Here is a 26,743-nt window from a genome sequence, read left to right as displayed (position 1 = left end):
CATTTGTGGAATAAAAATCGAAATGTTCTAAACCTTTTTAAAGAACTGTCCGTTATGAGTCCGACTTTGTTTGAGGAGGGAAATGCTAAATTGGTGGAATACATTTTAATGTCAGCCTTTAATATCTTGACTATTCTTGAGGCCCACGCCATAGGGCTTCTCCGGTCTCGATATAGTGTAATGTTGATGTCTAATGTTAATGCATGAGGTTAATGAAGTATATAGGGTGTCTCCAAGCCAGGACTGTGATGTCGGGTGTGTTTTTGTAAGTGTTGACCTGTAATTAGTAATAATAATTTGGTATTAAATTCATTAACTGCCTTGCATGTAAAATGTGTTCATTATCGATATGTAATATAAGCTTGACTGATGCAGTGCGTACAGATACAGTAGCTGTGCTGCCCATGGGGTGAATGCAGAGCTGTGGTTTCTGGTTCTGTTTTGTCAGGATGGATACTAATCACATGGAATATGTTAACTCTCTTGTCCCGACTATGTTTGTTCATCATTGATTATGCTTTTGAGACTTTATTTTCCATTTCGAATTATATACACTCATACTGACCCTTTCAAATTCTTCACATTGAGCCGATACTGTTCATGGCCTTACTCTCCTGTTCTTAAACTTAAAATAACTGTAGATTTGATCAACAAGGGACCAGTCTACCAAGAAAAACATAAGTGAACCTGGCTCAATACGTCTTATCCAGGTCGTCCATGTAATGTCAACTTCCTCTGACCTGGATATTCATGCAGACAAAAAAAAATCCCCAAAAAAATCCTCCTGAAGCAGTCTCCATCACCTGGACGTCGGGGCTCTGCAGCCAGCATCAATAATTTTAACCACTCAGCACTACATGAAAAACAAAAAGCTTAATGGAAGAGAGCCAGCCTCCGTTTTGGCACGTCTCCACTTGTTTTTCATAAACTAGGTCACCTAACAGTTTCTGAGTGAGTTTAGGGAAATGCTGCGGCGAAACGAGAGAAAGGAGAAAGATGGGGGGGTGCACCAGGTTATGAGCGTTAATATTTGCGCTGATTTTGAGCCCCGGCTTTGAGCAAAGTCTTGACATGCTAATTAACAGGCTCGCTTCCATCTCCTCTCGCCCCTCAACACTTAATATGCTAAGTCCTCCTCTGAAAATAGCATCACCACTGCTTGCTTTCCTCCGAGGCTGCATGGGGCGGGGGCTTTACCGCAGCGGCGGAGGAAACAACTGGCTAACGTAATGTGACAGCGTGGCAGGGCCCGCGGGGGCCTATGTTACCATTTGGACATAAGGACACGCACGAACACGCACAAACACACACAGACACACACACACACACACACACACACACAGACACACATACACAAACACACACACACACACACACACACGCAGACACACACACACACACACACAGACGCACACACACAGTCAGAGCTGGATTAAGCCTTGGGAGTCATCACATTTCATCCAGAAATCTAACATATGGCTGGTTTAGCGCTGTTTCTTTGATTCGTGCAAATGGACGGCGTGGCGAGCTGTTTTTTTTAACACACTCTGGTTGGTTATTTTTGGACTCCATATGGCACCGCAGATGATGCACTGAGCGCTGGGGTTAATTTCACTTTGTATTGAGTCATGTTAAGTCTCAAATCTGTAGTCCTTTAAGTCCATGGGAACTGCAAATGTGCCCGGTCAGTGCTCCTTGTTTCCTCCTACAGCACATTAAGACAAAAAAAACCCAAACAACTTTAAAAACATTTGACATTTTTTCATTATTACCTTAAACTCGATGTCTCGTTTGTCTGAGGTACAATTTTCCTGCTGCTACCAACAACGATATGACGATTTTTTAAATTGAAGTAGGTCATGAGTACGTCCGTAATCGAAACCTTCCTACATTCATCAGTACAGTGAATTTGTTATGTTTACGGAAAAAATTCATTTAAAAAAAAAAGAATGATCCTGAGGTTTAGGTTAAAACAGAATTTGATAAGTGGCCCTTCGCCATTGTGGCAATAACAATCATAAACAGGCTGTGAAAGTCATAGCACGATCACATTCATGCTTTTAAAAAACATTTTGTGACAGTTTGACATAGGAAATGAAAATCATGAAAGTCTAATGTGTTGTTGACCCATGCATCCAAGAAAACATCAGACCACACTGTCACCCTACATTAATGTTACCTGACGCCCCCCTTTTTTCCCGTCATACTGCTGGAGGGCAGCGTGTTTGTTTTGGGCCATGTGCTGTTGCTGATGCTGTAGTGCATCTTGGCAGAACAGTCACATGTTTGCCTCTATGTGAAAGTAGACCGTAGAAATGAGGGGAAAGAAGGAGGAGAGAGACGAGAAGCAAATGGAGCCACAGAGGACAAAATTTAAATTTTTGTGTTCAGTTATGTCTTCATGCTTGCCTACTATTTTGGTTTGTACTCTCTCTTTTCTCTCTGCATCTCTCTGAGTATATACGAAAAAGGGAACATGTTTAGCGCGCGCGCACACACACACACACACACACACACACACACACACACACACACACACACACAAAGAGTAATCACCCACTCTCAGTGTGTGTTTTCCTGTGCTGTGGGCACAGCAGGCATTGACCATGAAGCAGAGTTCACCACTAAATCATCCAGACACTGCTGCCCTGCTCGTTAATCTCTCTCTCTCTCTCTCACACACACACACACACACACGCACACACACACACACACACACACACACACACACGAGAGAAAGCGCATACACAAACAACACATTGCATGCTGTATGCATCCACGCAGGGCTCACGTGCATACAGAAGTGCGCGGATCATCAGCTTAAACACTATGCGCACAAACACACACACATACAAACAAAGAGTGTACGTCTTCCCTCCATGTGTCTTGCCAGCAGTTGTTTGATTGTCATTGACAGTTTCCATCAGAGTCGGCTCATTTCACCCTGAGTTCAATCATTTCAGGAAGTGGATTTTCCCTCTAAGGCTCAAAAGTGGAAATATTGTGCCACAGAAGGGCTCCCATGTCCGGAAATGATTGAGGATAAAAGGTCTGTCATTATCAATGCGAATTGCAGTTTCAATTTACATTTTGGATTGAGGGAGTCGAAGGAGAGCCCACTGTCGGTCTGCTCTTTCTCCCTCCATGGTTGATCAACACACGGACCCCCTTTCTTTTCAAAGCCCCGACGAGGAGCTGGTGGAGAGGGGGGAAAGAGACGGAGGGTTTTGAAGAATGAGATAATGAAGGGGATGGAAAATGGACACATATAAATAATAAATAGATGCAGGAGAAGGGAAAGATCCACCGTGTAGAATTCGTGTCAGGTAGGCGGTTGTTAGTGGTGGGGGGATGTTTTTTGAATGAATCATCAGCGAGATCAAAGCCTCATTCAGGAGCAGGATATTACTTTTATCAACCGTGTTATGCCAGAGCTGTCATGTTAACCCAGCAGCCACAATCAATTATCTTCCACCCACTTTCTCTCTCTCTCTCTTTTGCCCCCCTTGTGACGCCTACTCTCTGTTTATAAGTCATTTATCATAACTCCCAAATACTGATTGCATCAGCTTGAAATCTCATTCCTGCTTCTCTGAAACCGAACTGCTGAAATATGAAAATATGTTTCTCTACCTCCTATTCCCTAACACTGGGCACTTTATCGTTTCTTTCTTCTTTTACTCCTCTTTAAATGTTCCCTTTTCCTCTTGTTCTCATTTCCCATCATCCCCTTTTCCTAATCTCATTTGTAATTCTTTTTTCCGTGGTTTTATCTTCTGTCCTGTCCTGTCCTGTCCTCATTTCCTCGTTTTCTTCTCATCCTTTGTCTGGTCCTCTCCTCTTTGCTTCACTCCTGCTTCATTCCTTTTATCATCTACTCTGTCCCAGATGAACTTCCCTCCCCTCAACCAACATTGTGCATCTCATCCCTCTTCTTTCTTTCTTTCGCTGCATCGTCGTTATCTCCTCAAAGGCTCTTTTTCCTTTCATGGCGCTCACCTCGTTCCTCCTCTCCTCTCCTCTCTCAACAAGCTCCATTGGGGCCTATCAGACACCTAATGAGAAGCTACAGGAGTCCTCCAGGGGCCTCTAATGATGGACTCCCTGTGTGTGTTGCATCTGTGTTTGCACACGTGTGTGTGTGTGTGTGTGTGTGTGTGTGTGTGTGTGTGTGTGTGTGTGTGTGTGTGTGTGTGTGTGTGTGTGTGTGTGTGTGTGTGTGTGTGTGTGTGTGTGTGTGTGTGTGTGTGTGTGTGTGTTTTCGCAGAAACGCTCACAGACTCCCATGAGCTGTGACTGGGTCTGGGTTTTCAGCTCGGCAGTGCGTGCGTGCGTGCGTGCGTGCGTGCGTGCGTGCGTGCTGCTATGGTGCTGTGATTTGAAGCTTTTCCCTCTTCTCCTAACACATTTTTTCACTTTGGTCCAGAGTTCAGTTGCCATCATTAAGTTTGCCTGCAGAAATCAAATATTTTAAGAACCTTTTAAACTGGTACGTAACTATAAAAAAGGGTATTTCTGTATTTGCTGATTATCCAATTTTGGGGATTTGATCCATCTTTAATGAATGTTAAAAGAAGTGTTATTTGACAGATAGATACAAAGAGTACTCTTGGAGTTGTTGCAGACTCACAGTATCCGTACATGTATTAGTGCTGCTCAGCTTCAAGCTGCTGTAGCTGCCAATCATCACCCGTCTCTACCATGCTGTCACGCTGACCCGGAGGTGACTCTTTCCATTTTCCTCCGCAGGCCTTTGGGAACGCCAAGACGGCCCACAACAACAACTCCAGCCGCTTCGGGAAGTTCATCCAGGTCAACTACCAGGAGAGTGGCACTGTCAGGGGGTGAGACGCACGCACGCACACGCACACACACACACATACACACATATGAAAAACATGTACAGAAAGGGATACAGGAAAACAATCCAAAGACTTATACACAAAACAACAATTTGGATGATTAATGTTTAATAATTACTCACTGTTAAAACACTGTTATTTGTCAAAAATCATGAATTGATTTTGTAAAAATAACTTAATTAACATCACACGTTGATCATATAAGATCATAATGACAAAGATGTGTTAAGGCTTCATTGTAAAAGTATTCAGTGATACTTTAACAATGTTGTTCTCAGGTTTATCATTTTAGAATATTTAGTTTGGTGTTTGTACAATGAAAAATAAGGGGTCATATTACTTGTCCCTGTAGTTTCATTGTGTGATAAAGCATCTGCATTAGTCAGAATGGACTACATCATGGGACAGAGTTCATGTGGTTTATATGGTTATTAATAACACTTCAAATGTGTTGGTCAGTTCGAATGTTTTTCACCTCTTATCTTTTATTATGTCTTTTTAAGGAGCTTGTGTTTTCATTGGCGTTTGTTCATCTCTTTGTTATTTAGCAGGATTACACAAAAAACGCACAACCTATTTAATTGAAATGTTGTGTAGGGAGATGGGGCATGACCCAAGGAAGAACTGGATCTGGATTAACGGGCGGATCCGGGATTTTTTTGTTTTCTTTTCGTCAACATGGCGACAGAGGGTCTTAGCCTTGGCGGAGGTGTGCGCTCTCCGCGCGCCCTTCTAGTTCGAGGGTGCACCTCCGTTACTTTCTTCCCCTGTATTTTGTTAACTTAATAGGGAGTGGGGCTTTTTCTTTCATGTCTCTCTCTCATTACAGTATGTACTGTATGTGTGTGGTGTTTTCAGAGCCTACGTGGAGAAGTACCTTCTGGAGAAATCTCGTCTGGTGTACCAGGAGCACAATGAGAGGTGAGTGGTGACAACAGGATGATCCGGGCAGACGTCAGACTGGCAGCAGGGTTTGTGGTCTGGATTCAGTTTGGTCTCTTTTATCAGGCCTGATTCAGAGATGCTGAACAAGTCGTTCGTGCATCCAATCGATTTTGACATGAGAATTCATTAGCATTCATTTTGATTATTTCAAAAGGTGGTGACTCACACATATAATCAAACCTTAAAATTGTGATTTGCAATTATTATTAGTTTTAATCTGCTAACATTAAGAGGACACTACTCAATATTGAATGTGTGGACATAAATCCCATCTGAAACTCCTTTATGAAAATATTTTTTGCGTAAAAAGTCTCTACTTAAAAGAAGGATAATAATAAACCTGAAGTAACCCCCTGCCGATGTGATGCAGCCATAAATAATGTACATCAGAAATTGGAAACACTGACATCCATATTCCTACTTGTTTGAGAGATAAAATGTCAAATCCATATCTCTGCACTAGGAAACTCGATACTGAATTAGCCTTTGTTTCCTCTGCAAGATGAAGATGTATCAGGTGTCCATCTGATATAGCCCTCTTTCCTCTCCTCAACGATCAGTTTTACCTCTGAGTTTTGAGTCATTTACGGAAAAGGGACTTAATGCATCAGGAGTATAGATTTGAATAGGATAAATTGTACAGATTGTGAGAACTTCCACAGAGATTGGTTATGTTCCCCATTTAGTGTAACAACAACCCTGTCTGCTCTCATTTCCCATTTCTACTCACACACTCAAATACTTTATATATAAACGCACTATATTTAAATCACTTCTCTGCCAGGCAGTGAGCTCCTACACTCAAATACACACATTTGCCTTTCTCCACCACCTCTGTCCCCATATCTCTCCCAGGAAACAGTGGAGAAAAATCCCACCAGCGTAACGGCTTCGTGAGGGAAGAAAAAAAACAATGTTAAAAACCCTCCACCGGTCATCTAATCCCCCTAACCCCAATTGGCCCGAGGTTTCTGTTTCATCCTGATGACAGACCCTGGCGGCCATATTGATAGGGTAGAAACTCAAGACGGGACCTCCCAGACGGCTCAGGCCTGGAAAAGAGAGGTGGTGGGAGAGCGAGCAGGCTGACGATAAACTACGAACTATCTTAAATCTTAAAGCCTGTTCCATGACAGGTTGCCTCTGTACGACCCCAGTAAAGGAAAAAAAAAAAGAAAAAATGGAGGGAACGAGCTGAGCTTTTCAGGGATGCTGTCAGGCTTTATGACCCTGGGCTTTGATGGGACGGTAGTGAAGGTCAGGTAATGGTCCTCAAACAGTTAACAAAGATTTGACATGTCTGACAAAAATAGACCTCTCGGAAATTGTTCATAGTTGTGTCCCGGAGTAGAAATAACAAATAATGGCTCCCTGGAAAACTGTAAAATGACCATGTGGGTGAATGCAACACACAACTTTGCATTTTTATTTAACCACACACCAACAGATTATATTAATAATACATCTGTCAGTTTGGGTTATCTAATATGATCCATTGTTCAGTAAGAAACGGCCTTTAGGAGCTATGATAATGCTAACACAGACCGCATTACGTTACCTCTGCAGGTAGAGAGAAATGGCAAGTGAGTGTCCAAAAAGTATCAACCAACAGCTCAAATTAAAAGCACAGAATCACCCTCACGTTAAGGTTACCGAGTTCTAGAAATGTGCCACATACAGTTACATCAAATAAAAAAAAACTCAAATTAGATGACCGCAGTGTGAACAGGAAGAACTTAACTCCTAAATCAGGATTATTGATCGGTCACTCGAGATCGTGAAAAATAGATTCTGTAGGCCTGTTCTGATATCATTTTTGCTTCTGGAAAATTATAAACATGACCGCATGACACATTTTCCAATCCGGAGCCATCTGCCCCTCTACCAGCTGTCTCGCACAGTGCCAAAAGTGAAACGCTAAACACTCGACAAACACAGGCGCTAGCAATATTCATTAAGCTGCCCTGAACACACTGTAACTGTAACTGTCTGTAACTGTTCATGCACATCTCACCTAAGATGTCTATTGCCCAAGTTGTTGTATGACTTGTTTACAATTCTTTAAAAAATATATATATATATCAAAGGGATCCATATTAGATTCATGTTTATAGTATGCATGTATTTGAAGAATAAAAAAATACTATCACCCAATATATCATTACTGGATTTTGAAAACTATTGGTTTTGGTATTGGTTAGTCTATATTTAACAGTTATAACAGCAGGAGCAATAATATGACTTGTTATAAAGGTATTATTTAGTAGCTTATTAACAGTAAAACATTGCTGCTGCTGCTACATCTCCTGTGCATAAGTACAGTAAGTTTCCTTTCAAAACACCCACCTTCCATCTTCATCTACCAGGTACACTCTGGAATTATTTGATATCCTCCCTGGTCTTTCTAACTTGCCAATACTCCATCAAGCACTAAGTGTCCCCGTGCAGAGAGAAGTGCAGTTGGTTTCCAGCCGTAATAGAATTTCATCCTCAGAGCGTTGGCCGAAAAACCCCAGCCTTTGTCAGGGCTAATCAGAGGCCCTCGCCTCCAGCCCACACACCGCACTGCAGCTCCGCTTGACTCGAAAGGCGAGCCTGCCGGGTCAAAGGTGAACTTATTAGTTGTGAAGAGTTACGTACGGTACGTTGTTTCAGTGGAGCAGTCGGATGGGAGAGCCGCTGGCCTCAGCGCATCTCTGAGGGAATTTAAGATATTTAAGAAATCGTTACAGGAGAAGCTTTTTTTTGTGCTGTGGAGTTATCACCTCTGACTTTGTTGTGTGTGTGTGTGTGTGTGTGTGTGTGTGTGTGTGTGTGTGTGTGTGTGTGTGTGTGTGTGTCTGTAGGAACTACCATGTGTTCTACTACCTTTTGGCTGGAGCCAGTGAAGATGAGAGGAAGGCTTTCCACCTGCTTAAACCTGAGGAATACCACTACCTCAACCAGGTCCGCGCACACTCACTCACACACACACACACACACACACACACACAAAACACACACAGACACCAACAACTAACAAGGACTTGTGCTCTTGTGATCAATTTTAAAAGCATACATAATAAAAGGACGGCATGGGAAAGTTTAGATTACGTGTCCATTCACTACTAAATATTAGAAGTGGGTTTTTCAATTGAACCATTGCAATAGAGGGAGCAACTATATATATATATATTAACATTTTTATGTGCTAATTGCACATGCGCATAAAAGCACGTGGACAGATACCCACCTGCAGGCGATGTCCTCAGCTTGCTGAGTCTGAGGCTTTTTAAAATTGACTCATCCTCACTTAACAAGTAGTGGGGCAAAATTATATTGCGACTGGTACAAAAAATAATTCTAGATTTGCTATCTGAAAGAAACACTGCAAGGTTCAAATTTGACCTCGCTGCAAATAATTCAGAGTATATTTGAAAGGATAATAGACATTTTCTCCCACAAGAAAAATGGTGATCGTTCATTCCGAATGCAAGAAAAGGATGAGTTATAATCACAAAAATTAGGCCAGGGCACCTTGTCGAGAGATGCAGATGGATGATCATATACAGTTTCTCTGTCTCCCTTCCCTCCTTTTCTGTCTGGTGGATCTTTTTTACTAATTTATCATAACTGGAGCAGTTCTCGACACGCTGAGGTGTTGATGGTATCAGCCCAAATGATTTCAGTCCCTCATCTGTGTGTGCGTCTCATCTGTGTTTACGTGTTGGGCACACACCCAAAGCCCCCACTTGTCTACCTCTGTTGCAGTCGGCAGCACACGTGTGTTGTGGATTCGTACAGCAGCACACTAGGGAGGCCACGGAAAAAGAGAAGAAAAAAGAAATGTCCTTTGTTCATCTATTTTGGCTCCCCCAAAAAAGTAACAATTTTACTACTATTTTCCCCCCTCCATCCTGCCTTAATCCCCACGACAACAAACCCCCGCCTCTTTTGCTGCCGACTGCCTGTTTCTATGCAGCTCTGTTTCCATGGCAACAGCGAGAATCGGGAGTTAATCTGGCACCGGCATGCTCTTGTGCAGAGGGCGCCGGCGGTCGCATGTGTTTGTCTAAGAGTGTGTGTCTGTGTGTGTGTCTGACACACACACACGCACACACACACTGTCTGTACACAAGTGGAGTCACAAAGGAGCAAAACTGATTATCCATATTTAGCTCTCCTGCATCTCAAAGATGGATTTTGTTCTCTGTGTGTTCTGTCTGTCCCTGTGTCTGAGTGCTTCTACAAGGTACATTCACCCAGTACTGTACTTGAAGTTGTAATCCTTAAAGCGACTGCAATCGATATTTTTACAATACCAGTTTATCAAATCAAAGGACAACGAGTCTCCAGAGCGATAGTGCCTCAATCTGCAGCTCCATTCAGCTCCGTGGAGCCTCATAGTGAGTTTGAGCTCATTGTGTATAGTCCTCTGAGCCACAACGTTTCTGTTTAGGTTTTTAATCTCACCACGCACTTAGTGTAGCATTACACCACCTGCTCACAACCAAACACTGAACATAGTGTCGCATTTAGCTGCTAAAGAGACAGATATTTCCCTCCAGGAGGAAGGAGAGTAAATATTTTGTGACTTTTGTTACATTTGACATGTGCACCACAGAGACAAGACTGCAAATGAACGATACTGTTGCTCTGTAACTGCTGGATGTGTAAGTTCAGCAGCCGTTGGCCAACGAGTTGACCACATCAACTTGACACGGTGATGACGTCTGTTATTGTCAGGTTTTGATCCCAGTTGAATTGGTGAAACACGTGGTTTCCGTCATTCAACAACAGCAATGACTTGTTATGGGCAACTGTGCAACAAAGCAAACTGATAATATAAAAAAAGAAGGCAGTCGAAAAACCGAATGCAACTACGATATGATTTCATGCTGATCACCGCAGGGCACAGAGCAGGTCGGAGGTTGGAGGTGTGCGGCCTGCAGCTCTTCATTATGCTCTGACTTGCTATAATTAAAAAAAACAAAACAACATATGATCGACTTGTGAAATATGACAAGCTGGTAAGGATCGAAAAATAAAGTTCAAATCTTCACCAGCTACAATGGTAGAATGCAACTGTCACGTCAGTAACATTGCAAAGCGTACATCATTCTCTTTCGTTTGGTGGATTTTTACTTTTGTTAGGTTGTGAGGAGATTGTACAGAACCAATATTTGTAATGGGGTACTTTTCTGCTGTTGCTTTTCTACTTAAGTAAAATATCTCACACCTCAGAACCTGTAGTATAACAATCGCGGAACGTTACGTTTTAAATTAAGAAAAAAATTCAAACCAGTTGTATCCACCATCTTCTGCGATTAGGCCAAATCATGGATTCCATTACTGCAGGTCTGGAGACGTTCGTGTCCGCTGGCGCGCGCGAGGATTTGGTTTTCATTTTTCCTCACATATGAACAGCGTGTGTTACGTGTCTCAGTCACGTGCAAGTGTTCTTGTGTGTTATATTATCACATGCCTCCCTAACCCGCTCTGCCTTGCTTCCAGATGACAAAGAAATCGCACAAACTCCACTGGGACAATTACTATGAGAGCGAGCTGGTCAGTATATCATGTGGATGATGACGAGTTGTCTGTGAAAGTCTGTGCTCATGGGTGTGTCGTGGTCCTCTGGGTTATTTTTTTTTTTTGGTGCCAGTCTCGGTCTTGTCCTCTCTCCCTGCCGTCCACACACACACACACACACACACGTCTGCTTTCACTGAAACGGGCTGAAGATGGAGAAGGCCTTGCGCGACCTCAGCCGCTTGTGCTCCATGAGAAAGCGCCCGTAAAGTGCTTAAAGGGATACCTTAATGTCAGTGATTTATTTATCAAGAGAGGTTTGTACTTCTGCATACTTTCTTCTACTAAATTCAGCATCTCATTTAAATTTAAGGTAATTGACGAATTGGATTCTGATAAATGACCAATATCAAAATAAATGAATTGGCAATGTTTGGAAATTAGAGTCTTTTTAAAAGTATTGTAACTTGAGAAAAACGCCTTCATTTCTAGAAGAGATAGAGCTCTTCTTTTTGAATTATATATGCTAATCAACAGAATAAAATTGAAACAAAGGAATCCCTTTAAACACATTTTTGGCTTTGAATGCTTTGCTGTCGGGAAATGGGTGATGCGGTCAAATCTGAAAACAACCACGTTTAAAGGGAAGGATCAGGATTTTACCATCAACACTACATTTACATTTATCTATTTTATTTCACTAATTCTGTACAACACAGTGTAGACAGCATACGGTGGAAACACTAGAGTGGTGGTCACAGTCTCACAGAGTCTAAATATACTTTATTGGTATGAATAGCATAAGTAGCAGCAACCAACAGCATGTTGTTCAATTCAAGATCAGAGAAAAGCAGGAAATACTGTAGGCACTGAACATTAAGATCGATCAGTGGAAATGGTCAGTGTCACATTCACGTATGAAAAGAAATACTTTTTCAATTTTCAAGGTTCCATTTTCCTTTGAGGTGTCATCCAGTGTGAATCGATACTGGAAAATGTCAAACTTAAGAGAGTTTATTTTTGAATACAATTTTCCTTAAAACTAGTCAATGAGAACATTTCATCTGTGATCAATAGGCGACACATCCTGCAACTTTCCCTCTAAGTGTATGCTCCATTCTGTGTGTGTGTGTGTGTGTGTGTGTTTGCTGTTTCACCGGTCTTTGAGCTTGCCACTGTCTTGCCAGCCTCCACCTGAAGTACAGTACTGTAATGTTTGGTCAGTGGGATTTGTTGAGGGGTTCAATATGCCCTCATAGAAGATCATGCTACTTTGCCTTTGCCGGTGAGCAAACACTTGACATGTCGGTTTGACAAACACAACTCGTCTGTTCGTCTCAGTGTGTTTCCCTCTTCACTTTGGCTCTTTGCCTCCGGATCATTAAAACTTCTCTTTTATCCAGGAAAGTGTTTCCGAGGACACTCACTCTATTTTAGCACTTTAGTCATACTTCACATGTATCTAGTTAAAGTGATGGAGTGGATTATAATTCAGAATAGGGTTAGTTGCTGATACTTTGCTATTTGACGCTTTCCTCGGAGTACATATTTTTCTGAGTCAGCGTAAATTGGATGACAAACTTGAATAGTCAGAAGACGGTGGCGACAATTAGAATTAGAATGCTTCAACAAACTCATAGATATCTCAATTTCTTATGAAGAATGACAATAGGATTTACATCTGCTCCTATAGTAGCTTTATTCACACACTGTAGTAACAGAAGTGTAATGGCAGGCAGGTAGCTCTGCACAGAACCATTAACTGGCAGTTTGTAAGACATAGTTAGATCATGTTACTCCCCATGAAATCACAAATATCTGTATTCACATGTTTCTGTTCATGTATTGGTTTAAAAAAAGGAAAGAGGGTGGGGGTGGGGGGGGGGGCGAGATAACCACCGCAAAAGAATAGAAAATATATTTCCCAAAATGTTGAACTATTCCTTTAACGTCACTGACTACTTGGAGTCTTCTCCTTGTCCCCCTCCCCTCTCTCCCTCTGTCATTTTTTTTTTCCTTACTCAACTGCCCCCTCTTAGTTTGCTGACACACTGTCTCTCTCAAGGGTCAGTCAATGACCTCATCTGTCTGTGACCCCACCGTCCAAGGAAATTATGTCACTGTCTACACACACACACACACACACACACACACACACACACACACACACACATAGAGAGAGAGAGAGAGAGAGAGCAAAAGCTCAGCAGCCCTTGTCAGCTGTCTGAGCATCTGACCAACCCTTCCGGCCTGTTTAACCTTTGACCTCTGCCTTCGGTCGGTGTGCAGGGGTCTTCGCCGCAGTAAATGGAGACACTCAGCACTTAGTACAGTGACAAAGTGTAAACAGACTCCAGATGCGACGTCTGGAGCTGAACGTAGAAAATAAACAAATGTGATTTGACCTAGAACATTAAAAATAAAGTATTCGTCCAAAGATCCCAAAGACCAAACATTTTCTGGATGTTTGCGTTTGGTGTGTCGCAGTCGGGTGCTCGTTGCTGCGCCTCGGTGGCTGTGGGTTTGCATTTTGTGCCTGTTTGGGTGTCTATGGTTTTCGGTCGTGTGGAATGTCTAGTGACGGGGTGGCATGCTGCTTTTGGCACGAAACGGAGCGGGCGCCTCCACATCATAAATCATGATTAAGTCATGGTAAGTACCAGGAAAGCCTCAACTGGATGCACATAACTTTTAACTGGATCCATGAGGGATGTGTTAAACCGCTCCATGTGCCGCGTCAGCTGGGCCCCTGACGTGACTCGGTTTGGTGGGCGCAAACACCACAAGTGTTGCAACTGGCATAAAAATCACAACTTCAAATTGAAATGTGAAATGAAAATGGATTATTTTGTTTAAAATTTGGACAACAGATTGTTTCATAGTCATCCCTTTACTGTGCTCAAGTTTCCCTAGTTTTTCTTTTTCCCCCCCTGTCTCAATACCAAATAGCTTAGAGTTTGGTTTTTAACCAAAGTATTTTCTTCCAACTGGCCAAAAAATTGATCTCTTTATTTTCCCAACTTCCTTCGACGTATCACATTGTGCTGCTTTGGCTCGCAGGTCGAAACACAACTTGCAATTTGAAAGTTGGCTTTTCCCGGGTCCCGCCGTAGCTTCGAGAAGCCTCAAAACCCCGTTTGTTGCAATTGGAGACGCTCACTGGAGAAGTAGGCCTCACGTTGGCGTCTGAGCCAAAGGAAAACAATGGGGTATGTTGGCGTGTAGCAGAGGCAGATCCACATTGCGGATTATGGGTTCCTGTGTCTTCTCTCGCCGGCCACTCGCTGTGGTGTGTGTTAATTACAGCCCGAGAGAGGCAGAGACAGGCTGACCCGACCGGAGGGCTTGAGAAAACGCACACATACACATCCTGGCTCTCTTACCCCTTCATTTAACACCAGTGCTCACTCACTCAGTTAGTATCTTGGTCATTCATAAACTCACAATCACAGTGTCATGATATCAGTGTATCCCACGGTTACACAGGGAAGCGCCCGTTCTGTTCACACACTTTCTCTGGAAACCCAGCAGGGGTTTCCAGAGAAAGTGTGTGAACAGAATAGGGCAGTTTCTTACCGACATTACAACATGCTGCTTGAATTATTTACTTCTAATCGAATGTTTTTGTCTTGATTGATTCAATGCCACATCTGCTGAGCTGAGTCAGGCGACCATGACGGTGTCTCATCCGTCTCCTTGTGATCCATTTAGTTTCTTCAGAAACGATACTCTTGTCCATAAAATATGTGACCTTTGCCCCGAGACGTGGCCCGCTGATCTTTTTCCTGGTGACTAAACCACACGTGGACTCAAGTGACACGACTTGGACTTCAGACTTTCCAATGCGCACTATCATTTTTCACAGGAATGAAGAGTTTTTAAATGTTCAAAAATCCACATATTCTTTGTTAAACCATTATTATTTCTGTTAAATGGCATTAAAACTGATGAAAGGGGCATAATGAGTTGATTGGGACTCGAAACACAGACTTGACCACACACAGGACTAAATATGTTAGTCTTACTTGTGACCTGTAAAGCACTAGGTCCTATCTGTTATTATTATAATTTATTATATGATGTATTTTACAGATAAAGTTTATTATCGAGTGTTGGAATTTCATCTGATCTTAACCGAGGCAGCCTTTCTGTCAGACAAGGTGGCCCATCTCATATAGGGAACAACGTGGGAATCACTGTGCAATCCAACACACACACACACACACACACACACACACACACACACACACACACACACACACACACACACACACTCATTCAGCTCCTGTGGGACACTTGTACACTAGATACTCCCATCAGTTTCACGAAGCGCCAAGTCCCCACCATCTGCAGTGGACCAAAGTTTTTAAGCCACATTGTTTTGTCATATATATTTATTACAAAATCTCTTGTGATGCTGATTCCTTTTTCCTTCTGTGTTTTGTGTGTTTCCACCGGACACCAGCAGGACTGCTTCACCGTGGAAGGAGAGGATCTGAAGCACGACTTTGAGCGGCTGCAGCTCGCCATGGAGATGGTCGGCTTCCTCCCCGCTACGCGCAAACAGTAAGACGGGCATTGAAATGATTACGGAGCCTCAGTCCTATGGTCGGTTAGAAATGTCAAAAAGTAGACTCGGTGTGCCGACATCTGTCCCATTACATTTCTCTTGAAGCTTTTTACCATGCTCAGCAGATGCGGCCGCACAAACTGCAATGAAAGGGGACTGCCACTAATTTATTCCTACTGCTCATGTGATGTTCTCCCCTCACATCTTCATTTCTTTCATTTCTGACTCTAGCAGCAACAGCATGTTGAACTTCTAGTTGAGTTTTTTTCTTGTTCTCCTGTCTTCAGATTGAAATCTTTGTAGTGTGATTATGTTATACTGTGTCAGGAAGGAACAGAGCCTCTCTGGGCATTTGATTTAAAATAATATGGAAATAATAAACAATAATTATCAGTTTGTAAAGTCGGGGGGTTCTGGGAAGTATGCAGCTTCCGTCAAAAGTTGAAAGGAATATCGTAACTCTGTTTACTCTCTCTCTCTCTGCTGTCTTTACCTCCATTGTAAACCCTCCTCAACGAGACAGTAGGTTAGTTGCACAAAGTGGCATGAATGCACTGTATCATCAATACGTGTCGCCCTCCTTCGTCAGGATCTTCTCGCTGCTGTCGGCGATCCTCCACCTGGGCAACATCCGCTACAAGAAGAAGACCTACAGGGACGATTCCATCGACATCTGCAACCCAGAGGTCCTGCCCACCGTCTCGGAGCTGCTCGAGGTGAGCAGTGGGACTCAACAGTATCCAAGTCCAAATTTACAAATCGGTTTCATATATATTTTTATGAAGTGCAGCAAAAATACCCTTGTACAACGGGATCTTTTGTTTAATTTTTAATCCAGCTTTCTTTTTAAAAATTCAGTAGAGAGCACCTCTTTGACATGTTTCAGTCAAAAGTACAGTACGTTGTGTCTTGCTGACTTTATGGTGAAAGGCAATACTCTAAATACTTTGATGGACAATAAAAAATGAAGAATGGGAACAGGGCTCTACCACAGGGCTTTTTTTTTCTCCCTTACTTGGTATTAGGGTTATTCCATTACATGTCCACTGGAGATACTTCAAACTCAATGGACTGGTTGAACTTTGTTGCATTCTTTTGAGCAACTTGTTTTTTTTGTTTTTGTAAACACTGTGAGAAATCTTGATTCCTGTTGCCAATGTTTGCCTCCCGTATGTGGATTTTACATAAAAGAGTCTTTTGGAGAAGCTGCGGGACACGAGCGCAGCTTGTGGTGACAGTGGAAGGTGAGAGGTGCTTCAGGTCCCAAAGAGCCATCCAACCATCCCGTACTTTCACAAAGTACGGTTTGTGTAGAAGCTATTCTGAGAGCTCTCGTGCTGTTTGCGTAGGCGATGCTTGTTGTTCTCCCAGACATACACATCCCAACAATGTTTTATTTTTTTAAATTCAGTTTTAAGTGATTTACTTGCAAGCAACTTTTTTTTCTCCTTAATTTTGAGGTGAAATACTTTTGTGAGTCACTTTTTATGCATCAGATTGTTTTGCCTTGGTCAGCGGTACATTGTCCAGCATGCTTGGTCAGTGCTCGTCCACCCACGTCTTTGCTTGCACATTTACAATCTGAGCTCGACTTTGGAAGCGGATTAGTTTGCTCAGTGGCAACACTTTGTCTGCATTAGTCAAGTTCAAATCAGATGAAGCCAACCTCATGGACAACATTCTTAATATAATATAATATAACATTGTTGTTTTTTTTAACAACCTCACTTCTCTTTTGTCCCAAACCAAAACTGTAAAAACATTTCTTACGGTCATGAAGGAAATACTGAAATCAGCGTCTCATTTAATTTTTTTTCATGTGTTTAAATTAATACTAAGTAATGATAAGTAGAAAAATGTAGCGATTAGTATAATAAGAATAATAAAAGCCGAGAAACTGAAGTTTAATCAGCGAAATGATTTGAAGAATTAAAAGTTGAAGTACTCAAGACCCCCAAATAATCTCACTGGATTACTGTATGACTGTATAGGCAGTATTTTAATGTGTTGTAACTGCTAATTTGTGTTGTGCTGATGTTGGTTTCATGGTTGACACTGAGTGTGAGAAGACCACACACACACACACACACACACACACACACACACACACACACACACATCAGAGTGCATCATGGGGAACATCTCAAACATGCTGTTCCGATTTACCTTGGGACTGGGGGACGGTGTCACTTCCCAAATCCCTGCTGCCACAAACTGCAGCGATTAACCGGATGTGCTTGTTGAGTCGCTGACCAAACAATGTCCGAAGTGTGCCGGAGACTCCTGTCAGCAGCACAGCGGGGGATGTTATGACTCTGGAGCCTGCCGGGGTTCCCCCCCCTTCAACGTCCACACTTGTCCCCTTTGACTCTGCAGAGGTCCAGAGTGGCAGTGAGGGGTTCGCTCATGCACATGCTGCCCACATGCTCCGGGGGGGTTAGTGTTTTAAGTTCAAGGTTATTTGGATGACTGTCGGCGAGTATTTTTCCCGAGGGGCATATGAAACATTTTTAAAGTGAAGAAGAAGAAAGAAAGGAAACCACAACAGAGAAAGAGGCTAAACTAAACAGCACTTTGATGGAACGTCGTTAAAGGGGCAGTAAGCGATTTTTTTTTTGACTGCACCGGTTGGGGCAGGAACCGCCAGCCTCGGTTATGGGAGACAGACTTACTGACCACGAGGCCCAGTCGTAGCATCTGTCCCTGGCACGTCTCTTAAGGTGTCGGCGAAGAGGCGTTTACAATATCGGCCCACACCATTATTTTTGCAAACAGAGCAAGGGCTGCGACGGAAAAACAGATTTTTTTCCACTGACAGCTAGTACACCATGAGGAAATATTAGTTGAATTTTACAAAAAGTGTATTGGATAGGAATCGCTTACTGCAAACTACAGTTCAGAATCATATCAGAGGTCAGCTAATGGGGAAACTGTGTTATTTAGCGTGCTGAGTGAGAAGGTGGAGTGCCGGTAACTGAACAACGTGTGATGGTTTTGTTGGTTTCATGGTGTCTGTTGATTTGAGAGTAAATGTTTTGGCTCGTGAAATTGACCAAGAAATCAATTTGACACTTTAAGGGGCCTTTGAATTCCTACTAAAAGTTTAATTCGCCCGATGCTAGGCTTACTAGATAGATGTGCACACCAGACAAGCAGCATCAATGGTACTTAGGTGTTGTGTTTTATTCATGATGTATGATTTCATTTTCAGACCTTTTACACAAGCGAGACTGCTAAATTGCTGAAAGAAGTTGTTGAGGTTTTTGCTTGCAGCAGCTTTTTGTGAGTCATGCGAGGCTGGAACTGCTGCAAGGGATGAGCTCAGACAAAGTGCGCGCGCACACACACACACACACACACACACACACACACCGGCTTGAGTGAGCTCTTTATTTGCATGAATAATCAACGCTGGAATCAGTCCGTGCTTCACTTCAATATGTAAAAGAAGAGATGTGAACTGCGTCCCTCACTACTAACCGTGGCACACTAGTGTAGAGCACCTCTCAAGGAGAAGTGATTGGCACGAGTGTGGACTGAAGCGTGAATAGGAATGAAAAGTGGCCGGGAACTCCTGTTTCCTGCGGACGTGAACCCGGAGGAGGAAGTGGAGCCCACGGGGGGGGCTGACACGCTGGATCCTCTGAGCTGTGGAGCTGAGTGATTCCACCTGACCAGGATCATTCCTGTGCAAACAGGAGACAACCAGTCCGGAGAGAGTAGCTCTCTTGTGAGCCCAAATCCCACGAAAGCCCGAATTTGTTGACGGTATTTTAACGCTGAGAAAACACAATCTGTTTTCTGAATCTGAGGCCAGTCCAGTCCAAACCTTTTGTTTCATTCATCACAACCTGTGGCAAATGCCAAAAGGTTTTGTCTCGGGTTTTGATGTCAGGGTTTGTTTTACTTTTCTGATCCGCGACCTGCCGGCGAAACATGTTGTTAAAGGTACATGTGCCAATGGTGCTTTCGTGCTTTTAACGCTCACATTTTCCACAGTAAAACATTAACCAATCCCCAGTCCTTGTTCCCTGCGAAAAAATTCCAACATCTACGTTAAAATGTGGCGTCAGCATTCATCAGTTTATCAGATCAAGTAGATATCGAGTTCAAAATTCCCCTCTTTCCCCCACTGTCCGGGGGGAAAAGCAGCACTAAGCTGCTCTCTCTCACTACATATAGCCTTCGGAACGCTTCCTGGCACCGAACAAAAACTGTAGACTATAGATGTAGATGCTGTGATGAAGGAAAGGGTCAATATGAAGGGGGATGTATTATTAATGCTGCTGCTGTCGCTGTCACCGCGGGCACCTGATTGCCTGAGTGAACCTGTTCCTTTAATGTTCCTTTTAAACAAATTACAGAGTCCTTGTGATATAGTGTCAATTCAGGCACTGAACAGCCAAAGCTGTGCACAGGAAAGATGAATGCGGTCGTGTTGAGATGTGACTGATGGATTACGAGGAAGATCGTATGATAAAGATCCAATGCGGGTTTGCCTGTGCAAATAAAGAAACAAGGATAGGATCAGACTTGTGGTCTGCCAGGACGAAAAAGAAAGTTAATTTATGAACGGAATCGCTGACCCCAAACCAGAGCTTAAAACCATGTGTGTATTATGGTATTAGAGCTGTGATCATAGACGGAGCACAAAGCCTGTTACCAAGCGACTAATACATAAAAATGTACCGGCTAAAGACCAATCACCAGGCTGCAGAATAGGCTTTGCTCTTAGTGGACGGATTATCAGGCAGTGTGAAATGAAGTCTGATTATGCCACCCCCCCATCATCCCACTCACTATACACACACACACACACACACACACACACACACACACACACACACACACACACACACACACACACACACACACACACACACACACAGCCCTCCTTCTGTCTTCCGTTTATGCCAAAGCCTTTATGACAAAGTAGGCATCTGACAAAATCAGACCTATAATGATATTAACTATGACATTAACACCCTTGCCTTCATGAAGACATCGTGCAATTGCACAAAGAGACTCGCGTGTACTCGCACACACTCACAAAAAAACACTAAGCGGCAGCTGTTTTTCCGCCCGCTCCCATAATCCCTGAAGACGGAGGAGACGCGTGCAGTGGCACCTGCTTCCCCCCAGCGGGGCCCTGTCGTCGATGGTTTTGTCCGGGGCCAAGGCTTTAGAGTTTAGCGTTCGTGCGTGCGTGCCAGGGAGCGAGCGAGTGTTTGCACGCGTGCATGTTAGGGGCAGCAGGGATATCGTGAGCCTCAACTTAGTAGAAAGAAGGGTCAGTTAGGGAAAGGTGATAGGTAGGTAAGTGTACGTCATCATATCGATGCAAAATCATGTTAATGCAGAACTGCAGTCAGCCTCTCTGATTTACAAAATTGCTTCCAATCGCCTCAATTGATGGAAGTATTAAATTAATGGCTTTTACATCTTTATAAATGCGTTGATAACTCCCCATAGGCGTCTTCTAATGATATGTATCACCAAATCGCTCCACGCAAGCTTCAGTCATCCCCAAAAGCCACCGCATGTATAAAATAAATGGAATAATATTCAATATTTTCACACCGATGACACAAGTAGTTTTATGTTTCCTCGGACCACGGAGCTCCCTCCGCAGCCTGGGGAGATATAACAACAACTGTTTTAACGAGCTGAGTAGATAACAGACCTCGAAATGTATTCGTACAGTTGTGCAGTGTCCAGTAAAGTTGTTTTGACATTTCCTGTCTCGTCACAAGTTGACATCAGCTGCAGAAAAAGCCTCCCTGGTGTATTTTCGGCGTCTTGCTTGACGAGAGGGGAGCAGGGCGGATGCTCGATGTAACAGTTTGAACTTGTAGTAGCCTATTGTCTTGCTGTACATGTAAATGTCAAGGAGGGTAAAGGGGAACTCCCACTAATTTTACACTGATTTTAAAGATTAGATTACTGGTCGTGCGCAGCACTATTCAGCCTCTGAAAACAGTGGTATAGTTTGGACCGTGGCTCGGGAAGAAGAGTTTTGTCAAGTCTGACAAAATATCTTAACTGATGACATTACTACAGTAGTCTCATTTTGGGCTGGGATACTGCAAATGGAGACTACAATATTAAAAATGTTGGGGGATCATGGGGTTTGAAAAAAATATTGACATTTATTAGACAGGAAAGATGGAACTGGCTGCATTATGGCAAATGTCGGATGCACTTTTGACTCACATTAGGGACTTAAAGTCGGGATATTTAAGAGCATCCTTGTGCCCAGTGGTCACACACAGTATGCCGTAACTGCTGTGCAGGACTTGTGTCATTAGTCCCAGTCCTAACTATCAAACTGTCAAAACAATGGCCCAATGATAAGAAAAATAATAATCTCAGGGAGAGATAAGTCTCTCTTCAGCATCAGTTTATAATTGTATGTCCCCTCATCTTAAACATCCATTATAGGGGAATGGGTATCCCATAAAACCACGTATCCGCCAGCATGTGCAAGCTGCCGGTGACACGCCTCCTGTTTAACACTGCGTCTCTGTACTTAGTGACCCCGATCCTTCTGACCCTGACCTCTCTCGTCGCTGACCCCGTACCTATTTTTCGTTCCAGGTGAAGGAGGAGATGCTGCTTGAGGCGCTGACGACCAGGAAAACGGTGACCGTCGGGGAGAGGCTCATCGTGCCCTACAAACTTGCTGAGGTGATCTTTTTGTAAACACATCGTCCCCACTCCGCAACAAAAAAGGTGACACCTATACGCACCACGCACACACACACACAAGCAGATTTTTATCCGACTGCCTTCTCTCGACTGACCTATCACTGTGAGGATGCTTAAAACCACCATAGAGAACCTGGAAAAATGTTTCCTCCGCTAATAGTGATCAAAAAGGGCCTGTGCGTTGTGGAGGTGGGGCTGGAGTAAATTCCAAGCTGTCTCCAGAAAGCACAGTCGAGCCTGAACGCTCTGCCATGAAGCGCGTCAGCTGCAGGGGAGATTCTGTGTTTGTGTGTGTACATGCTTCGGAGCCTGTCTGGGGAGTTTGTTGCGGCACTCCCCCCAGCCTCCGCCCCTTCTGTCTACGGCCCTTTTGATAGGGGTCTCTTCCTCTGCAGCTTCCTGTTTCCTGTCAGAGTCCAGCGACGGGGCGACTTAACCCTGTCCACTCTGCCCCCCGGCCTCGCGGCACCTCCGGGATGCCTCTGCTGACCAAGTTAGCTGATGTGTATCGTAGTGTCCGCCATTAATATTCAGAGTTTCTGTTTATCCCTCTGCTTGTTGCTGCAGGGTATTTTGTCTGAGGTGGGAAATGTTACTCCCCCCCCCGTCCCCCGTCCCCATCCGATCTATGGGTTAATGTAGCCCAACAATGGTTGCTCCCGCTCTCTCACACCCCCATCGCTGCAGTCATGTGGTCTTGTCTCAGGAATGTGCAACCTCCACTGGAATATACAGTACAGAGGCCAGAAACCAGATCCCGGGTCGGACTGTTTGTCTCTGTCTCTTGCTCATTCAGTCACACACGTTTCAAACACATGAATCAACGCTAGCTCTGCAACAGAGGCTTAAACAATGTGATCAGAAACCTAATCCTGGGTGAGGGGGCTGCAACCATATGACAATCCCCTGTCCTGCAGCTTCTGGTGTCATGTCATGGAAGTTCTAAGAGTCGAGAAACAGACCTTCAAATCTCTAAAGGTAAAACAACAGTAGAATATAGCTGTAATTGTATACTTGGATCATATGCCAACAAACATAGCAAAGCACGGAAAGGAAGTGAAGAAGACATTTAGTAAGCAGTTATGGATATTTAAAAATGTAGGATTTGAAATAAAACTGTTTAATGAGGAAGAAGGTGAACCAACACATTTGTTAAACCCCGAGGATACACACAGGGTATCAGCAGTTCTGGAAAAGGCCTTAAAAAGTATCCTTTTTACAGGAAAATGCATTTAACACGATAAAAAAAAGTCTCATTTACAAAGGTCTTATTGTAGATATGTTGGCTAGATTACCGTAGGCAGTAATTTGACTTAAAAAAATTAGCTGGACATCTTACGTCATGTAATATTCAGCTTGTTATTTATTCATCAGTTCACCCAATTTATTTTCTGCTGCTCATCCAGGTACAGGTGACGTTCAATGACTAACTGACAGAAACGTGTCAGTAAATTCCTGGACGTAGTTGTAGGCCACGCTCGATATAACTTTGGTTTTAAAAACATGTGACTGAAGCATAAATGAAACAACCATAATTTTGTTTACGAGACATTTCCACAGGTCACCCTCAAGGCAAACTGGTGCGTTTGGACCTCAGAATCGGCTCACAAGAACAAAACCACAAACGTCACATGCATTTAATGCCTTTCCCATTTACTGTACTACCCCAAACCTTAACCATCACAGCTTAAAGCCCAACCGCAACCCACACGTCCTAAGTAAGACTGGCCAAAATGTCCTAATTTTTCAGAAACAGTCCTCGCTCAAACAACACGCACACACGCACACACGCACACACACACACACACACACACACACACACGCACACACACACACACACACACACACACACACACACACCACAACAATAGCAAAAGTGAAGCCCTGCCCCGGTCTGACCGAGGACCACGGGAGCGAGTTGAGGCCACCTGTGGAATCCATAACACGCCTGTTTTCGTACAAATGTTGGACGAAAAAAAGGGAACATGGCAAACGTTGCTGTTTTTCTCCGAAAGGATTTGTTCCTACTCGGATGCGAGAGGCTGAAAGACGAAAAAAACTCCCTCACAGTTGAGATGGAGAGATTTGAGATGAAGCGTTTGACCTGCTGAATTCAGCGCGTTCAAACGTCACCCGAGGGCTTCAGCGTAATAGAGAGTAAAAGTTATTCCATGTTCATGAAGAATACAGAGTTCATTTTACTACTGTCTTTGAGTGCTACTCTTGGGCGCCAAAGATGTTTTTTTTTGTTTTCATAGTTAAAGTTTAAAATGTGTATTTTAGTTTTAGCGACATATTAGATTTGAATCTGGCCTATGATCCTTTTCGCACTTCCCCGCCTTTTGTTCTGCTTCTCACAAGCTCAGTCAAGGCATCACGCTTCAAACATTTAGCATTATTTCTATTGAGTAACACTGCAACTGTTTTTGAGGATTGTGTTTTTTGTTTGACTCAGAAAAGGCAGAAAAACATAAAGGCTCATCTTCTCAATATCTGTATATAAATAAGAAAATATCTGCGATATAGTTTTTCGCTCTTTCTCCACTTCCTGATTACTAGGCCAAACAGGAGTCAAATTACATATTCAGCACAGGAATTAATTCAAAAAGGACCATATCGTGACATTCTAAACGGCTGCCTCGGAACATTATGTATATTTAAGCTTACACTTTTTGTTTTTAAAATCAATGTACTTCGAAGTCGTTGAGACCCGCAGTATTTCACTCTGCATTAAGAGGGAATACAAAAAGAAACAACACCAAAATGTATTTCTGACTAAATCTGATAAGGGCTACAAGGATGATACAGACTTATATCGAGGCTGGGGAAGTGAGAGAAACCACGAGCGTGTGCACGTGTGAAGTCTGTCGAGATAAGGTGCCGTGTCTGACTTGGACATTTTTGATATGGCCCCCAGATATTCTGACTCGACCGCTTCCTTCTTCCTGCGTGTGAAAGGCTGACACGGGGAAGTCAGACGCTCATTCATAACGCTTTGCATTCATATTTCAGGTGCTGCTTCGCATTAGAAACGGTTTCAAAGCGGTTGAAGCTTTGTGGGGAGAGTGCAGAGGCACTTACCCATTGCAGGGGGATTGTAAAACGTATCAGTTGACATATATACACACACACACACACATTCACACACGTACTAATTAAAGACACGTGCAGATTGGCATATTGCGGCGAAGCACACGCACGCAAAAAAAACGTCCTGCAGCAGGGAGGCTCGTAGGCCACGTGCTTCGCGCTGCTGTCTCACACCTCCTGTGGCTTTCAGGAGAGAGAGAACGAGAGAAAAACAACAGCATCCCCTCAGCCGACCCCCTATAATCACAAACACCGGCAAAGACCTGGTTTAACAACCCCGGACCGTTGCAGTTTACAAAAGTCTCTGATTAAGTCCTGCTAATCATTTTGTCAGTTTCTTGGGTGCCCCTCTAGAGAAAACATTATTTCAGCCCATTTACTCCGACCCATGTTCCCCTCCTCGTTCCTCTAACTGCTCCCATTGTGGGGAATAATCGAATTACACGGCCAACACAGTGACAATGAGCGCTCAGTGAGCACGTCAAATGTCTGCATAAGATCTGCCAGTCGCCCCCCCCCCCCCCCCCAGGTTCCCGCTGAAGGATGTAAATGATGGTTCTTTTTGCAACCTTGTATTTTTCGTTAAAAAAATCTTACATAACTTTGTGGGAAAGACAGACGTCACAGGCCTGCTTGCTAAAAATATCATACACGGTCAATAATGCACGAGCGAAGAGGCAGCTTTTAAAATGCACAGGTTTTGCTTCATCAGCGCTCGAGGCTGCATGTGGCCTCAGCAGGCGGCGTTCGGAGGAGAGCGTCCCTCCGAAGAGAGAGAGCGTCCCTCCGAAGAGAGAGAGCGTCCCCTCCGAAGAGAGAGAGCGTCCCTCCGAAGAGAGAGAGCGTCCCTCCGAAGAGAGAGAGCGTCCCTCCGAAGAGAGAGAGCGTCCCTCCGAAGAGAGAGAGCGTCCCCTCCGAAGAGAGAGAGCGTCGAGAGCGTCCCTCCGAAGAGATAGAGCGTCCCTCCGAAGAGAGAGAGCGTCCCCTCCGAAGAGAGAGAGCGTCCCTCCGAAGAGAGAGAGCGTCCCTCCGAAGAGAGAGAGCGTCCCCTCCGAAG

At 43.6% G+C, this 26,743-nt stretch overlaps 1 protein-coding gene across 14 annotated transcripts in view; it reads left to right on the top strand.

Annotated features, from left to right (window-relative positions):
* Positions 1–26,743, top strand: part of LOC118314679 (unconventional myosin-IXAa-like) — a 138,706-nt gene that overhangs the window by 58,112 nt on the left and 53,851 nt on the right. For 9 of the 14 annotated variants that reach the window (XM_047333550.1, XM_047333549.1, XM_047333548.1 and 6 more), the window contains 7 exons: positions 4,750–4,844; positions 5,721–5,783; positions 8,654–8,753; positions 11,301–11,354; positions 15,784–15,884; positions 16,478–16,604; positions 22,486–22,575. In XM_047333550.1, coding sequence (XP_047189506.1) covers positions 4,750–4,844; positions 5,721–5,783; positions 8,654–8,753; positions 11,301–11,354; positions 15,784–15,884; positions 16,478–16,604; positions 22,486–22,575 — 630 coding nt within the window. The remainder of the gene's footprint in view (positions 1–4,749; positions 4,845–5,720; positions 5,784–8,653; positions 8,754–11,300; positions 11,355–15,783; positions 15,885–16,477; positions 16,605–22,485; positions 22,576–26,743) is intronic. The other 5 variants (XM_047333557.1, XM_047333547.1, XM_047333558.1 and 2 more) reach the window with 3 other exon arrangements.

The sequence above is a fragment of the Scophthalmus maximus genome, chromosome 7 (assembly GCF_022379125.1).
Source record: "Scophthalmus maximus strain ysfricsl-2021 chromosome 7, ASM2237912v1, whole genome shotgun sequence".
NCBI lineage: Eukaryota > Metazoa > Chordata > Actinopteri > Pleuronectiformes > Scophthalmidae > Scophthalmus > Scophthalmus maximus.
This window is presented reverse-complemented; position numbering and strand designations above follow the sequence as displayed.